This window comes from Citrus clementina, unplaced genomic scaffold, assembly GCF_000493195.1.
Source record: "Citrus clementina cultivar Clemenules unplaced genomic scaffold, Citrus_clementina_v1.0 scaffold_2, whole genome shotgun sequence".
Classification (NCBI taxonomy): Eukaryota; Viridiplantae; Streptophyta; class Magnoliopsida; order Sapindales; family Rutaceae; genus Citrus; species Citrus x clementina.
Window position 1 is genome coordinate 6,357,297 of NW_006262688.1, and position 15,282 is coordinate 6,372,578.

The following is a 15,282-nucleotide window of genomic DNA, read 5'->3' on the forward strand; positions in this document are numbered from 1 at the left end:
ACTTAATAATAATAAAAAATAGGGTTTGATTTTGTAATTGTAATAATTATTTACAAATTTATAATATATAAAAATTTATTTTTATTAGATTAAAATTTAAAATTGCGCTAAAAGAATTTAATATTTTAAAAATGTTTTATACGTGGGGTTAAATAAATCTTATAAGGTTATTTTTATTAAAATAAATATTTTTTTGAGATATTTTTTGGGCTTCGAGACCGAGAGCTTTTTAGGTGAAGTCAAATCTGGCGGGTAATTTTTAAAAACCTCCCCTGAGGTTTGGGCTTGTTGCAAGTAGATGGCGAGAATTGATTATTATAAAAAACCTCATACCGTCAGTTAATTTTAACATGGACTGTTAGTTGAATGTGCAAAGACAATATTACCCTTAACAATAGTTTGTAGATGGAAATAACTAAAAAAAAACTAAAATTGTTGGCTATTTTACCCTCTTTAAATTATTGATATTTTCTTAAAGTTCCTACAAAAAAGATAAAATTAAAAACTTGAAAAATTCTCTTTAAATTATTGATATTTCCTTAAAGTTCCTACAAGAAAGATAAAATTAAAAAACTTGAAAATGAAATAGTCATAATCTTTACCTATGATATTGTAAATCTTTTGAATTAACAAGGATAAAATTGTCAAAAAATAGGGTTTGAGCTTTCCGCACCAACAATTTTAGTTTTTTTTTTTAGTTATGTCAGTCTACAAACTATTGTTAAGGGCAATATTGTCTTTGCACAGTCAACTAACGGTCAATGTTAAAATTAACTGACGGTATGAGGTTTTTTATAAATAAACAGATTCTCGCCATCTATTTGCAACAAGCCCAAACCTCAGGGGAAGTTTTTAAAAATTACCCCAAATCTGGCCACAGAATTTAAAAAATATGACTAGATTGAGCCAAGTTCGGACCGAAAACACCCAACTTAGGCACAAGCTGACTTTTCTGTCATCCTTTGTTTTTGCAGCTTTGAAAATCCTCCCATAATATATTAAAAAAAAAGAACATATGGGCACTTGTATGTTATGAAACCATTTTTCAGATGGGTCATTATGGTTTATGTGTCAAGAAAGGGCAAAATATAATAATGATATCCAAACCCCTCAATTTATGTTACCAACCTCCATTTATCAATTAACCCATCCAAAATTTGAAAAAAAAAATCTCTCAATTTGCCCCTTATAATTGCTAATCTATCCTTTTCATCATTTTTCATACACTTCACTAGCTCGAAACTCCAAAAATTTGCTCATTAACTCTAATCTCATTCAATCATTGTTTAGTATTTGTCCAAGCGCGTGGAGTTAGTTCCTCATCAATAATGGGTTCCTCATATTGACGAATGGTGGTAGCCGTGTCACTGATAAGGCCTGTTGACAGTTAATCATTAGCTTGGTCCAAGATTTATCTACTCAATGTCACGCAACCAAAGTACCACTTTTTATTATAGTTGCAACAGTACTGGGCCTTCTGGCTGACCCGTTAGCCCTTTACAAATGTGACCATACCATTGTTATCAATTGCTGAAAATCTATTGATCAATGCTAAATTCGAGGGATTCAAAATTTACAGAAAGCTAAGGAAAGATTAAATATGAAAATTTATCCATTTTAAGAATTAATCTAAGGTAAATATGGAAATTAACATAAAATTAGGAGCTGTGGAGAGATTAAATATCACTAGTCTAAGCGAAAATTACTGGAAACTCTAATATAATTTATTTTAAAAATCTCCGGTGCCCATAGTTCCTCCTTTCACATTGTGTAAACTCATTTTTTTTACCAATTTAAATCACCTCACGGTTTTTGAGACTTTGACTACTAAGATTCTTTAATATAAATTTAATTTTCACTATTTTTTTATTTTTAATGTAAATCAAGATAACAGCCAGTAGTTTAGGTCCACGTGTACTTCCACCGAAGTTTCCATGAAAAGGAGTGACAGGTGCAGCTGAAGCCCCAACCTTGGCCCGGTTAAGACGAACAATCGACGAAAGGTCGAAATAATTCGCTTGACGAAGACCTCAATAATTCAATGCAATTAAACAACGCGGTCCCTTTGAGTTTCTTCTTTTATATAATTCATGTATAACCCTTCTCTCTTGAAATCCCACCTCCAATTTTCCAGAGAAAATCACATCTTCTTCCTAGCCAAACACCCACATCTTCGAAAAAAGAGAGACATTCGACAGTGGTAAACTACAGACAGCAGTGTGAGTTTTCATTTCATACTAATTTTTTGTACATGTAAGTTTCTAATTAATACTCGATCTTTTAAATCTTTAAGCACAGCATGTTTCTGGAAGCTGTTCTCATTAACTTTGTTGCTAAACACCTACACAGCAACAAGCAATAGAAAATGGAAAACATGGAGCATGCATTGATTGATATGGAGAAGTTAGCAGATTCTTTGAGTGAGAAGATGAAGACCTTGCATTATCCCTCATCCGAAGAGTGTTGCATCTACAGAGTCCCTCAGTCCAAACGGTGTTTACATCCAAGTCATTACACACCGCCAATGCTTTCAATTGGCCCTCTTCATCATACCAACCCCGAGTTACAAGCTATGGAAGTGCATAAGCTAAGGTACCTGCATCACTTTCTCCGGCGAACTAAGGTAAGCATGGCGCATTTCCTTGCATTTATAAAGGAAAGGGAAGCAAAATTGCGGAATTGTTATGCAGAAACCATTCATCTCGAGAGTGACGAGTTCGTTACCATGATTTTGGTGGATTCTGTCTTTATCATTGAATTATTTCTGAGAGACTATGACCCTAATTTCAGAACCGATGATGATCGCATATTTGGGAAATCAGGCTTAAGTCTCTTGGGCATAGAAATGAATGATGACTTGTACTTGCTGGAAAATCAGCTTCCCTTATTCATTCTCAATGAGTTGTTTGATCTAGCCAAAACCGAAACTTATCGCGACATTTACGAGGAAATTTCCTTCAAGACTATTACCCATGCATGGTTCAGTAGTGATCCCATTCTTCCAATAGATCATATGAAAATAGAAACTCACTTTTCAAAAGCTCAACATTTTCTTGATCTGCTCGTACTCTGTCTTCAGCCATCCCCGCAGCCACGTGAAGACGGTGAAGTCGCTAAGCAAAATATTCCGGGGATAAAGGAACTTCATGAAGCTGGCGTCAGGTTCGAATCAAGGTCAAGAGAAAATCTACTTGACATCACATTCAGTAATGGGATTTTGGGAATTCCATTTTTCAAAGAATATTATTTGACAGAGCGTTTATACAGAAATCTTATAACTTTCGAGATTATGCATGGCTATCCCCGGTATTTTAACGACTATGTTGTGATCATGAGTTACCTTCTCCGCAATCCAAAAGATGCCGATTTGCTGATTCAAAGTGGAATTATTGGGGGTACTAGTAGTGAAAGATTGTCGACGACTCTCCAGAGCGTTAGTAAAAATTCTCTGGTGGGTCATTCTTTCAGTTATGGTCATGTCGCTAAAGATCTGCGGGCCTATTGCAAATCGCCATGGCACAGTTGGAAGGCAAACTTGAAGCAAAATTATTTCAACACTCCATGGGCGTCTATCTCCGTAATTGCAGCTGTTATTCTCATTCTACTGACTGTCACACAAACCATTTGTTCTATCATTGCATTGTAGATTAATTTCTATTATTTTCAATATTTTTTCAGTTGTATTGCTGGTTTTCCTGCTGTCTATCTTGTTCGTCACAAAATAAGCGAGATTGATTCATCATTCATAGACATTCTAAACAAAACTCAACCCAAGCCGAATTTGTTCAAAATCAACCCCAACACATTCGGTCTGGGATGGATTCAGTTTGGATAGTTCGTACTGAGTTTTTATTGCACAACCCAAGTTTCTGCTAGGAATTACATATATCATATGCCCACTGACTCTGTGTACCTGATTCTTTTAGTTAATAAAGTTCCCCTGTCCTACACCTGCAATGAGGTTCCAGGTTCCCTTGTACCATATAGAAATTGACTATTGAGAGGCAATACAGAGAAAATAATTTTTCCTCTCTCTACACGTCACTCGCTTTTAAATTGTGTGACTAGACTAAAATGAATATAATAATTTGGCTGATTTTGGCCTATTCGATGATCTAGTTGTTAACGTGTTGCTTGGCGAATGAATGGAAGGGGAAACAAGATTATTCAATTTTCCAAGAAAGCAAATTGTTTCATTTGTAGGGACTTTCTTAGCTTACAGAATCTGTAAGTTACAGACTGCAGCATCAGCCGTTGGATGTGGTTGAATGTGGAGTGAGAAATTAAACAATGGAAAATCGGATGGTGGGAAGGTGGGAGATGTTAGTTACAGAGTCTGCGCCATAGACAGGTCCATTGTAGTATTAAGAAAGACTTCCGAGAAGTCAAACTCATTAAAAAGTAAAAAAGAATACATACAAGTCATGATCAATATAATAATTTCTTTTGTAAGTAGATGGATTTAATTCGGTCATAAACTATTCCTAACACTTGGTAACATTTGATAGACTGAAAAATAGAAAATAAAAAGGCACGCATATGGAGTAAAATGACAAATGTTATAGTCTCTTGTAAAACTTAAAAATTAACTTAAGAAATGATATAAACCTGCCCAACTTTGACCGAAGTTTCCACGAAAAGGAGTGACAGGTGCAGCTGAAGGCCCAACTTTACCAGGGTTAAGACAAACAATCGACGAAAGGTCGAAATAATTCGCTTGACAAAGACCTCTTCATCGTAAGAGCATAATGTCATGGGATGAGTATTTTGCGCAGCAAATCCGTGCGGCACTTAAATAATTTTTGCCGAATGTTGATAAGTAAGCCTTGAACTTCTCGACTAGCTAAGCCTAGAGGTTTTTAAAGAGCTAGAGAGAAGAGAGCAATGGGGCCGAATAAAGAAAAATTGTATTACTCACAAGAGAGATTACATGAGAGCTTATAAGGATGCTTGAGTTGCTTGCTCTAAGGTTGTTGCTTAAATGCTAAATGTCATGCCCTATTTATAGGGGAGACTTGCCAAGCTCTAGAGATTCTAGAAAATTCTACCAACTATCTAGATAATTACATGTGCTGAAAATGTGTGGAGTATTCTAGATATTTACAAGCTCATATGTGCTAGAGTTGCCTAGAAATTTCCAAAATCAAGCCAAGCTAGCACTTTTGGCCTTGTCTTGAGTTCTCTAGCCCGCAATTATGGGCAATTGGGCTAGCAACTTGGGGCGGTCTACAACGCGGCGTCCTCGTCGCGTTCTCGCGCTTGAAATTCTGGATGTGCTTGGTGAATTACCATAAATCATCTTCGCGTTCCCAAGTGGCTTCGCTCTCGAGGAGGTTTTTCCATTTCACCAAGTACTTGTTGTATGGTGGCACGCCTCTCCTCTGAACCACTCGGTCCGTAATGATGTAGTCCACATCTTTGTCGAATGCGGTGACAACGGTGGTTGGCGCACTCCTCGATTCTCCGCGACTTGGGTATTCTACATCTCCATGATATGACTTGAGAAGGCTTACATGGAAAACTGGATGGATCTTGAGTCTTGGCGAAAGTTAGAGTTGATACGAGATGTTGCCCACACGTCGTACAACTCGAAAGGGTCCCTCGTAGCGTCTCACTAGCCCCTTGTGAACTTTCCACAAAGTCTTGAATTGTTGAGGTAGGAGCTTGATCATGACTTGATCACATTCCTTGTACTCAACATGTCGTCTCCTTGTATCCTCCAACTTTTTCATCTTCCTCGCGGCTTTGTCAAGGTAGGCTCATGTGATGTCCGCTTCCTCGTGCCATTCGCGGGCGAGCTTGTGTGCCGCGAGGCTTTTTCCTCCGTAAGTTGAGGCTATGGCGTTGGGAGTCATAGGCTGGAATCCCATGACGATTTCTAAGGGACTCTTGCCGTAACCTCACTTCGCTGCAAGTTATAAGAAAATTGGGTGATGTCGAGTAGCTTCGCCCAATCCCGTTGATGAGCGCTCACATAATGCCAAATACATCTTGAGGAGGCCATTGATGCGCTCGGTCTGCCCATCCGTTTGTGGGTGGAAGCTTGTTGAGAACTTGAGATCGGTCTCTAACATCTTGAAGAGCTCCGTCCAAAAATGCCCAGTGAACTATGGGTCTCGGTCACTCACAATACTCTTTGGAACTCTCCAAAGCTTCACGATGTGCTTGACGAAGAGATGGGCAGCCTCGTCAACTTTGTAATCGGCTGGTGCGGCAATAAAAGTTGCATACTTGCTATAACGGTCGACAACAACCATGATGCTGCTGCACCCTTCGGACTTAGGCAGTGACATGATGAAATCCATGGAGATACTTTCCTATGGTCTTGTTAAAAGTGGTAGTGGCTCCAATAATCCCGCTGGGAGTTGGTGATCTACCTTGTCTTATTGGCACATAAGACAAGTTCGCACATATGCCTTGATGTCGTCCCTCGTGTGTGGCAAAAATAGGAGGCTTGAACTAGAGCGGTGGTGCGCTCAATTCCTGGGTGACTGTTGTGCAAATTTTAATGTACTCGCAAGCGCACGAATCTATTGTAGTATAGATCTATGGTGACGAGTGTCGATCCCACGAGGAGGTGGATTTTAATTGTGTAGAATTAATTTTGTAAATGGGTGATTGGATTTATGGTGGAAATGATTTGGAATATGCTAAAACTTAAATTAAAATGGCGAGGATAAATTCTAAAATTGGTATTAAAATGGCAAGAATAAATTCTAAAATTGGTATTGAAATGGCGAGAATAAATTGACGAGAATTATATTGAAATGACGTACTTGGGTATCTGGATCCGTATCAACATGCATCATGGGCTAAATAATCCGTATTAATGCCAATTAAATCATGAGGGGGGAATCCACACCTCATGAACCACGCTCTAATCAATATGGTGCTAAGGGCTTATCGTGCCAAATAATAATAACCTTATACTAGAGAGCCGGTGTAACCAAGGCGGTATCTAGACAAGACTATTATTATTTGTCGACGAGAAGTCAAAACATCCACAAAAATTAGAGGGGAAGAGAAAATAAATTTACCAAATTAAGCCCATGACACATGTTGAGACTTCACCTTCAACCCAAGCTTGAAAGAAAATTAGCCACTCATAGTTGAACTAGGGGCAAAATGGGAATTTATTAAAATACGAAGAAAATACAAGATGGAGAGGGAATTACAGAAAATGGATCCCAAAAATGGATTCAGAGATATCAAATTAGGGGGGAGAGGCCCCCTTTTTATAGATACATGGAGTAAATCATGGCCATCGGATTAAAAACAGTTTGGACGCTCAGGATTGCGCCACGTCATCAGTCAACAGTCCACGGTTTGACCACGCGGATGAACAGTAACACGGTTTGACCCGACTTTGAATAGTAATGCGGTTTGACCCGGATGAACAGTAACGCGGTTTGGTTGAAAATAATCCTGTGTGCTGCATGCACCGTACGCGAGATTTTTCGTCCACTGATATGCTGCCACGTCACCATCAACAGTACATAAGAATTTTAGTCCAATAGGATCGTGACACCTCATCAGTCAATGCCACATCATCGGTCAATGCCACGTCATCATCCGTCTATGTGAACAGTGTCGTGAACAGTAACGTATACAGTACCGTACACGTGAATAGTACCGTACATGTGAATAGTGCCATTTTTCCTTTTATACTCCTCCTAAGGTTTTTGACCGTCCTGAGTTCAAAAGTGATGTCCGTTTTGCCGTCTGATTTCTCCTTTATTGTGAAATGACTATAATGCCCCTAAAATACATAAAATACTTAATTAAAATAAAACACATGTAATTAAATCACAAGAAGGTTAAATACATAAAAGTAAGGGTTGTTAATAAGACTTGAAATGTAAAATGACGGTTTTCTCCTTTATAAATATGCATTTTCTAACACTCAACACACCCCCCAACCAGCTTATTGCTAGTCCCTAGCAAATGAAACAAAAATAAAATTCAAATTCAAAATGATTTTTTTTTTTAAATTCAGAAACACTCGTGTTTATTCAATCAGATTAATGATAGCAATCAAATAAAAGTATAAGCATTATCTCTAGTCTAAAGTAACATCACACCCACATCAACCATCCACATGAATCAACCCAGTAGACTTTGTTATAGCTACTTTCAAGAATGACATGTCAAACCCCAAAATCTCACTGGAAGTAGTGACACTCTCACAAAGAAATTAAACCCAATAAAAATAGTCATTCCAATGAATGATAATTGAGAGAAAATAATGAAGAAGTGATATCACATGCTCTCACCAAGATAAAATAAATATGCCCTCAGCTTAGAAATAATACGATCTCAAGTCAAATAAAATGTTAGTCAACCCACTTTATTTATCTTTTTTTTTTAATTATGCATCACTACATCTTTTTAGCCCATATAACTAGCTTATACTTCAAACTATAGTTCCCTAAAATCAAGAAGGACTTTTATTAGGACGTAACGTAGGCTAGGGATATGGCTAACAAAGAAAGGAAATAAGGAAAACAAAGTGTATGTTTGAGAAAAATGCAGAGATTTTTTTTTTTTTTTGGAAGTTGCAAGGTGGATTTCACCTATTTTTATTCTTTTGAAACAACAACTTTTGTTTTTGTTTTTGTTTTTTTTTTGTTTTTTTTTTTGCTTTTATTTGGCATAACTTCACTGAACAAAATAATTATTTACATTTTCTCAAACATAAATAGGTGATGGAACTTATAAGATATCGAGTAACACTCCAAATCGGAGTGGGTCAAGATGATAAGTTGACAAAGAAAAATGTTTTATTTATTTATTTTTTTTAAAGGCTCAAAAGGGTTAACTATGGATATTTGATAAAAGGGATGGCTAGAAAGGCTCAAACGGATCAAAGATGGCATTTCCATCGTCTTTTAGGGCTCTAAATAATCTTCCATATCTACTAGTTAGATGGGCCTCCAAATGTAGCAACACACTCTTTTTTCTTTTTTTTTTATTTTACAATTTTTTTTTTAAGGGTTAACTCAAAAGTAATTTAGAGATCGTGTGTAAAATAATAAACTGCTAAGCTGTATAAAGAGTGGGCAAAAGGGTTATTCTCCAAGAAAAATAATAGGCTTAAAAACTCACTTGGTACTTATTATGACATGTTCATTCCTTCAAGCAACTCACATTTGTCTCCGACATCAACATGTAAAGTAGCAAACATAGCGTAACATCACTTAAGACCAAAGATAATACAAATACTAAAATTTGAAATTAATCATGTCATCCAATGTTAAAACAAATCACACATTTTTTTTTAAACATCATTCTACCCCCCAACCTATTCTAAACATGAAAGGAAAATATGCATGCAGAAATGTGAAAATGATGCATAAAAACTAATTAGAAAAGTTACACGTAAAATGATAGAAAACGAAAATGATTTTTTTTTTTTAAAGAAGATGCGTTTCTAGAGGAACTACACTCCATATTCAGCTATCTTCGACTCAAAAGTTGGAAAATGTATATTTATAGAGGAGAAATTAAAAAGAAGAAAAATAAACATAAACACATAATAAAGAAAAAAGAAAATGTCTGAATTTTTTTTTTTTTTATAAACGATGAAGATGCGTTTCTAGAGTCACTACACTCCATATTCAGCCATCTTCAACACAAAAAGTTAGCAACAGTTAGTTTCTACAACAAAAAATTAGTAAAAACTTAACCAAAATTCCACAATTGTCGACTATTCCCTCCCCCCAACCAGAACAAAACATTGTCCTCAATGTTTGAAAGGAAAGAAGTAGAGTTTAGAAGACATCACCTGGGTGGTGCAACACAGAAGAAAATATTTACAGGCGGAGAGTTAAATCTAATTTGTACTTCTTACTGCTGCTACTGTTACCATCATTATTTGGACGCTCCAACACGAAGGTCCAGGGGTCTGGCTCCGGTCGATGGGTTTCTGGTGGATGTGGAGATGAGCCCAAGATGCTAGCGTGATAAGTGCCTCTAGTGTTGCAAGATCTCCTGGAAGGAAAATAAAAGCATCAGCATGATTAAGCATTTCAGTTATTCTTTCCTGCATACCTGAGACGACTAACTCTTCTCCAGTTGATGAGTCAGACGAACTGCCCAATGGTTTTAAGACTCTTGGGATGATGCCTAACACTTGACTTCCTCTGATAAAAGCTGCTTCTGAGACCATTTTTGATAACCCTCGATTACCTCCTCCATACACCAAGTGTAATTTTCTCGCTGCTATGCTTCGACCAAGATCTATGGCTGCCTCAACGAACTCTTTATGTTTGCCATATGTAAATCCAGAAAGCACACAAATGTTCTTGAATTGTCTATTGGGAGTAGCTGCCATTGTGATACTTCGCAAAAATAATTTGTGAGTGCTTGACAAAGAAAATCACATTTAAGAGTCTTGGTGATAGTGGGTCATAGTTGTGGATGAGGTCACATGTCCATGTCAAATAACGCGTAAAGCACGTGGCTCGCGAGTCAAAAAGCAAACAGTAAAAAGGGAAAAGCAAACAGTAATAAGGAAAAAAGCAAACAGTAATAAAATTATTAAAGACAATAATGCAAACAATAAGACAATAGTGAAATAAAATAACAATAAAGTAAAAGGATATTTACAGGTAGTTGCAACTGTGGCTCACATCTTCCTCTGGTTTTACGTCCAGAAACGGCTTGAATGCCCTCTATGGGTCGAGGATAGGCTTCCTATCCAGTTTTCTTATAAACTGGCAAACAGGGTCGTTTATAGTCAGATTCCCGAGACTATATCGTGCATGCTCTTTCTTGAATAATGGCCATAACTGGAGAATCGCTCCTTGCACATATCCACTGGGATGCGTTTCAAGAGACAAAAGGATATCATCCAATGACTCCTTATTCAAGCCATCCCTAATGAATTGAATCTTATCTTCCCTGTTATCAGACATTATTCCTAAAGAACATGGGTTTTTATTGCAACTCATTCTGGCACACTTATGACAAGCAACAGAAATTCTTCGAGCTCGTCGTTTTCTTGCATAATTTCCTTTACCACAACCAGGCATGTATGCAATAAATTTTGGAGGTAACTCACCTGCCGATCGTACTTTAGCCTCGATTAACCAACGGATGTCAGCAGGTATGTTATTCCTCATGAGTAATCGCATGCGTTCGGACCGAGCTTTATAGATCGTAAGGATGGCATTCTGAGGAAGTGAAGGGAATCGCTTGTGAAGTTTCGCTAGAATCTCGTTTCTGTCCATACCTTCGCCTCAGAATATCAGTTATTATGGGAAACTGAAGTAACCGACTTGATTGTCACGGAGTACCGTTATCCGCCACTTCACCGGGGTAACAAACTAAAGCACACAAACAGAAAAACAAATTAAAACACACAAAGAAAATTAAAATCGTCCTCTTATTGAATTTACCTCAAGCTCCAACTGGATGTCGTAAACACTTCTCTCAATGTCTCTGAGTTGGCGTTCTAAACCCTCAACATAGGCTACTAACTCTGGTGGTTGTAGAGCCCAAATGCGTTGTGTTTTACAAAATTGAATCTGCCTTTTGAGATGAGTTTTGACACGTTGAAGTGGTTTAAGAATGTTCAGGAGGAACGGTCTAAGTATGAGACTCATGATTAAAAATGATAAGAGAAAACTTAATGGTAAAATAAACACACTTATGCAAAAATAATTTCAATTAGCAAAAGAATAATATAAAGAAAGAAAACAAAATCAAATCAACGAAAAGAAAGAAAAAAAATCAATTCAAATCTGGTGGGTCACTCAAATTTATTTCGGTGTCTTCTCCACGTGGTTGGTATTCTAGATATGGCTTTAATCTTTGACCATTAACTTTAAACGTGACACCGTTCTTTGGGTCCTTAATTTCAATTGCCCCATGTGGAAAAACAGTATGAACAATAAAGGGACCAGACCAACGAGAGCGTAACTTACCTGGGAATAGGTGCAAGCGAGAATTGAACAAAAGCACTTTCTGACCCGGAGTGAAAGATTTTCTCATAATTTGCTTGTCATGGAAGACTTTCATTCGTTGCTTGTAAATCTTGGCATTTTCGTACGCGTCATTGCGAATTTCTTCAAGTTCTGCCAGCTGTAATCTTCTTTCTGAGCTGGCTTGCTGCATGTCAAAATTGAATTTCTTGATGGCCCAATATGCATGATGCTCGAGTTCCACAGGTAGGTGGCAAGCTTTTCCATACACTAGCCTGTAGGGTGACATCCCAATCGGGGTCTTGAAAGCCGTTCTATATGCCCATAAGGCATCATCAAGTCTTAATGACCAATCTTTTCTGTCCGGCCTCACCGTTTTTTCTAATATGTGCTTTATTTCTCGATTGGAGATCTCAACTTGGCCACTGGTTTGCGGATGATACGGGGTCGCCACTTTGTGTGTGATTGAATACTTTGTCAAAAGAGCTTTAAATGCTTTGTTACAAAAGTGGGCACCACCATCACTGATTATTGCTCGAGGGAATCCAAAGCGCGAGACAATGTTGCTTTTCAAAAATCCTATCACCGCCTTGTGATCATTGGTCCTACATGGAATTGCTTCTACCCATTTTGATACGTAGTCAACAGCAACCAATATGTATTGATGGCCAAAAGAAAGGGGAAAGGGTCCCATGAAGTCGATACCCCATACGTCAAAAATCTCAACCACTAAAATTGGATTTAGTGGCATCATATTCCTTCGCGTAATACTCCCCATTCGTTGACACCTATCACATGAAGAACAGAAAGTGTAAGCGTCTCGAAATATAGTTGGCCAATAGAAACCACATTGTAAAACTTTAGTCGCTGTTTTCTTAGCACTGAAATGGCCTCCACAAGCTTGTTCATGGCAGAATGAAAGAATATTCTGAATTTCACTTTCTGGGACACATCGTCTAACAATTTGATCTGCACAATACTTGAACAAATACGAGTCATCCCAAAAGAAATTCTTTATTTCTGCAAAGAATTTAGCCTTGTCTTGCTTGGTCCAATGCTCTGGAAGTTTACCTGTAACAAGATAATTAACTATATCAGCATACCAAGGTAATACTTCCACACTCATTAATTGTTCATCTGGAAATGACTCATTCAATGGTAATGATTTTGTAATTGTGTCAAAATGGAGACGAGAGAGGTGGTCTGCCACAACATTTTTTGTCCCTTTCTTATCTTTGAATTCCAAGTCAAACTCCTGCAAAAGTAACACCCAACGAATTGTGAGAAGATATTTAAGAGCAGCATGATCTGTGAACACGATTATTTTACAACCAATGAGATAAGATCGAAATTTCTCTAATGCAAATACTACTGCTAGTATTTCTTTTTCAGTAGTTGAATAGTTCAACTGTGCATCATTTAATGTCATACTAGCATAATAAATAACATGGGGAATTCGATCAACTCTTTGTCCTAATACTGCTTCTACTGCATAATCAGATGCATCACACATTAGCTCAAATGGTAAGCTCCAGTTTGGGGCCTGAATGATGGGTGATGATGTCAACAACTGTTTTAATTTTTCAAACGCCATAAGACATGAATCATTAAAGATAAAAGGTACATCTTTAGCAAGTAAATTGCATAAGGGTCTAGAAACTTTGCTAAAATCTTTAATGAAACGTCTATAGAAACCAGCATGCCTAAGGAAAGATCTTACTTCTCTGACTGTTTTAGGTGGAGGAAGATTAGAAATGAGATCCACCTTGGCTTTGTCAACCTCAATACCTTTGCTCGAAATAATATGACCGAGAACAATACCTTGTTTTACCATAAAATGACATTTCTCCCAATTTAAGACCAAGTTCTTCTCGATACATCTCTGCAGAACTAGTGTTAGATGATGTAAACATTGATCAAACGAATCACCAAAGACAGAAAAGTCATCCATAAAGACTTCAAGGAATCGTTCAACCATATCAGAAAAAATGCTTAACATGCATCGTTGAAATGTAGCAGGTGCATTACATAATCCAAATGACATTCTCCTATATGCAAATGTGCCAAAAGGGCAAGTGAAAGTAGTTTTCTCTTGATCTTTTGGTGCTATGGGAATCTGATTATATCCTGAGTAGCCATCTAGAAAGCAATAAAATTCATGGCCTGCTAATCTATCAAGCATTTGATCAATAAATGGTAAAGGAAAATGGTCTTTACGTGTGACAGAATTCAACTTCCTATAATTAATACATACACGCCATCCTGTAGTTACTCTAGTGGGTATCAATTCATTATCAGCATTCGTAACTACTGTGATTCCTGACTTTTTGGGGACAACTTGCACAGGACTGACACATGAACTATCAGAAATGGGGTAAATGATACCTGCGTCTAATAACTTAAGGACTTCAGTTCTAACAACTTCTTTCATGTTAGGATTTAACCGACGTTGCATTTCCCTAGTAGTTTTAGCATTTTCATCAAGGTGAATGTAATGCATGCAGTCTACTAGGTTTATACCTTTAATGTCTGCTATGGTCCATCCTAATGCCCCTTTGTGCTCTTTTAAAACATCCAACAACTTACCTTTTTGTTCATCATTGAGAGATGATGAGATGATTACCGGCAGAGTACTTTCTCTTCCCAAAAATGCATATTCCAAAGTGTTGGGCAATGGTTTGAGCTCGAGTTTCGGTGGTGATTTTGATGATGGAATGAGTTGCTTCTCTGATGGTGCTAGTTGTTCAACTCTTGACTTCCATTCATTAGTGTCCATGGATGGTACTGAGTTAAGCAGGGCGTTGACCTCTTCGACCGATCTGTCAATATCAAAATCAAAACCAAAGTGAGTTAAACATGTTTGTAAAGGATCATCACTAAGGTTTGAAACAAAAGTATCATCAACTAATGCTTCAATTAAATCCACATCAACAATTCCATCATCTGCACTGTGAGGTTGTTTGGCAATGTTGAAGATGTTCAGCTCCATAGTCATGTTGCCGAAGGACAACTGCATATTTCCAGTCCTACATTGAATGTGAGCATCCGCAGTTGCCAAGAAAGGTCGGCCTAGGATAATGGGGATGTGCTTCCTTGAATCCTGTATTGGTTGAGTGTCAATTACAATGAAATCAACAGGAAAATAAAACTTGTCTACCTGGATAAGCACGTCCTCCACAATACCACGAGGTATTTTTGTGGACCGATCTACAAGTTGCAACACCACTGGAGTTGGGTGTAATTCTCCAAGTCCAAGTTTCACAAATACTGAATAAGGCAACAAATTTACACTAGCTCCTAAATCCAACAAAGCATTCTCAATTGTGTGGTTCCTTATGCTACATGAGATAGTGGGGGA

General features: G+C 37.5%; 1 protein-coding gene and 1 pseudogene across 2 annotated transcripts; both read left to right on the forward strand.

Annotated features, from left to right (window-relative positions):
• Positions 1-2,126: 2,126 nt before the first annotated feature.
• LOC18052887 (UPF0481 protein At3g47200) lies at positions 2,127-4,022 on the forward strand. Of its 2 annotated transcripts, none has more exons than XM_006445989.2 (2): positions 2,127-2,253; positions 2,350-4,022. In XM_006445989.2, exon 2 carries the CDS (start codon positions 2,366-2,368, stop codon positions 3,644-3,646), a length of 1,281 nt encoding a protein of 426 aa, XP_006446052.1. In that variant the 5' UTR covers positions 2,127-2,253; positions 2,350-2,365; the 3' UTR covers positions 3,647-4,022. The 2 variants fall into 2 exon arrangements, with proteins under 2 accessions (XP_006446052.1, XP_006446053.1); XM_006445990.2 differs by having other exon boundaries at positions 2,127-2,219.
• A 2,073-nt stretch (positions 4,023-6,095) lies between these two features.
• LOC18052888 overlaps positions 6,096-15,282 on the forward strand; it is a 15,647-nt pseudogene continuing 6,460 nt past the window's right edge.